The 2,681-nt window shown below is 39.1% G+C and overlaps 1 protein-coding gene across 1 annotated transcript; it reads left to right on the forward strand.

The window, feature by feature from the left end:
- Positions 1–696: 696 nt before the first annotated feature.
- On the forward strand, positions 697–1,611 carry LOC140613361 (olfactory receptor 4C11-like). The gene has a single exon (XM_072791892.1). It carries the CDS (start codon positions 697–699, stop codon positions 1,609–1,611), a length of 915 nt encoding a protein of 304 aa, XP_072647993.1.
- The last annotated feature ends 1,070 nt before the right edge of the window (positions 1,612–2,681 follow it).

The raw sequence follows: 2,681 nt of genomic DNA on the forward strand, positions 1-2,681 counted from the left end.
GATCTGAAGCCACCACTGATTTGTTTTGTTGGGGCCACAACGAATGTACTTGTATGCTTTCCACTGTTTCTCAGTGCAACAGATACAAAGATGAATGTTTTCAGTGCAACTCTCACTTCTTAGGAGGTGGACACTTTATTATAGATAGGCTCAAATTCCAATTGGGCTAAATTTGTATGTCTCCAAATTTTAAATTTGACCACAGAAATATATTCCAATTTCATATCCTGGTTATCATGGCCTTTGGCTGGAAGGAAAACTTGCTTTTCCATGTTTTTCCACTATGACTTTCCCACATGAAATCTCTAGTGTAGACAGATTTCAATTTTTCAGATTATGGCTAAATTTTAAGGCAGCTAATTCATTTACCAAAGGAAAGTACAATTTCTGCCATTTTCAATCTTTGTAGATTTCAAAAATTTTGAAGGATATTGACTTTTTATTCTCCAAATGCAAAGGCTTTGATCCAATTGGGTTAGTTTTTGAATCAATCAATCAATCAATCAATCAATCAATTTTGGAGAGGCTTGGACTTCTGCAGATTTACAAAGATTCATAGGAAATTAAAGGAAATTGGAGCAACATGGAGCAGATAAGGAATACAGAGTTCAACCTACTGATCTCTCCATAATGTGACTTCTTCTTCCCTTTGCAGATTAGGGTCTTATCAAGGTCACCTAACCTGCAACCAACAAAATGGTGATGAATAGCACTGTGAATGAATTCATTCTGTTTGGCTTGACACAGGATCCAAGAAAACAGAAAGCAATATTTGGGGTCTTCTTGATGCTTTATCTTGCCACACTGTTGGGAAACTTTCTCATTGTAGTGACTATTAAAAGAAGCAGGACCCTTGGGAGTCCCATGTACTTCTTCCTATTTTACCTGTCCTTTGCTGATGCTTGCCTCTCTACAACCATTGCCCCCAGATTGATTGTGGATGCCATTTCTCAGAGGAAGACCATTTCCTACAAGGAGTGCATGGCTCAGGTCTTTACAGGCCACTTCTTTGGATGCATGGAAATCTTCGTGCTGATCGTCATGGCTTTTGATCGCTATGTAGCCATTTGTAAGCCCTTGCGATACACAACCATCATGAACAGGCATGTCTGCAGTGTGCTGGTGATTCTGGGTTGGGTGGGATCCTGTATCCACTCTTCAGCACAAATTTTCCTGGCTTTGAGATTGCCTTTCTGTGGTCCCAATGTGATTGATCACTATTTCTGTGATTTGCAGCCCTTGTTGAAACTTGCTTGCATGGACACTTATGTAATAAATTTGCTAGTTGTTTCTAACAGTGGAGCCATATGCACAGTGAGTTTCATAATCCTGCTTATCTCCTATGTTATCATCTTGTACTCTCTGAGAAACTACAGTGCAGAAGGAAGGCGAAAAGCCCTTTCAACCTGCACCTCCCATTTTATTGTGGTTGTCCTATTTTTTGGCCCATGTATATTCATATATACACGTCCGGCAACCACATTTCCAGTAGACAAGGTGGTGGCTGTGTTTTATACCACTGGGGCACCCTTGCTCAACCCTCTGATCTATACACTGAGGAATGCAGAAGTGAAAAATGCCATGAAAAAGTTATGGTGTAACAAAGTGTGATTTATGTTGATACGTGATATTCAGGGATCCTAATGTATACTTCCTTAACACCTTGGTTTTGCTTCATGAACAGAAAAGATAAAATGTTCCTTTTGGGATGAAAAACCAATTAAGTAATTTTAATCATACTATTTTAATATTTATTTTCATATTAATAAATATATAGACTCCTTATTCTGAATGGATTGCTTAGAATAAGGTTACTTATATAGGCCAAAACCATTTTGAGCAACTCATCCTGGCCCTTAGTTGAGTGGTATTGACATCTGGTCATATTCACATGATAATTTAGTTTCCTGGACCAATTTGTTTTCAGAAAAAAAAATGTACTGATTAGTGACAGAATGATTGTGTGTGTGAACACACACCAATTCTTTCTTTAAATTGTAGTCTATTTTTATGAATGTGGTCATAAGAGCTAACACATATGGACCCTGGAACTTAGAGAGTGTAGGTGACTGTCTTGACGACCTGGGATTTGGAGATGGCTGCTCTGGAATCTGTGCCTGACGTTGCCTCACTGGGGAATCCACACGGAGGGATCTTCAACTTCCAAGAAAAGCTTGATATCTCATTGAAAACCTGTACTGTGTCTGGAGAACTTCTCAAAGTTCCGTGAGTGGTGAAAGAAGGAAAGTCTAATACTTGACTGTGATGGGTGGTATCAGCTAGTCAGCTGCCATAGGCAAGGTCCTTCCCATTACTCTTCACGAGGAAGAGGGAAGAGGGAGGGAGGGGGGTTGGCATCAGAAATATGAAGAAGGAAATAAACAGAAGGGAGGCTAAATTGGAGAAGGAGGCTAAAGAACAACGCATGTTGAAGAGCAAGAAACAGGAAAAGAAAAGTGGGAACTTTTCTTATATTTTGAGAATTAATTCCAGGTATATGAGCACACAGGGAAAAAATAAAGTTTCCTAGGATCTTTATATCATTGAATTAGTGTAGGTTAACTTCCTTGACTGCCATGTTTTTTCAGGTGTTAGGAAAAAGTACTTTTTTCATTGACAGGTGGTGTGTCCTTAGCGTCCAAAAAATTAAAATCCAGATTCTTTGGGTGAACCCAGGATTG

The sequence above is a fragment of the Canis lupus genome, chromosome 21 (assembly GCF_048164855.1).
Source record: "Canis lupus baileyi chromosome 21, mCanLup2.hap1, whole genome shotgun sequence".
In the NCBI taxonomy this organism is placed as follows: Eukaryota; Metazoa; Chordata; class Mammalia; order Carnivora; family Canidae; genus Canis; species Canis lupus.

Coding starts and splice junctions, on each gene's coding strand:
- LOC140613361 (XM_072791892.1), top strand. CDS start 697: ATGGTGATGAATAGCACTGTGAATGAATTCATTCTGTTTGGCTTGACA.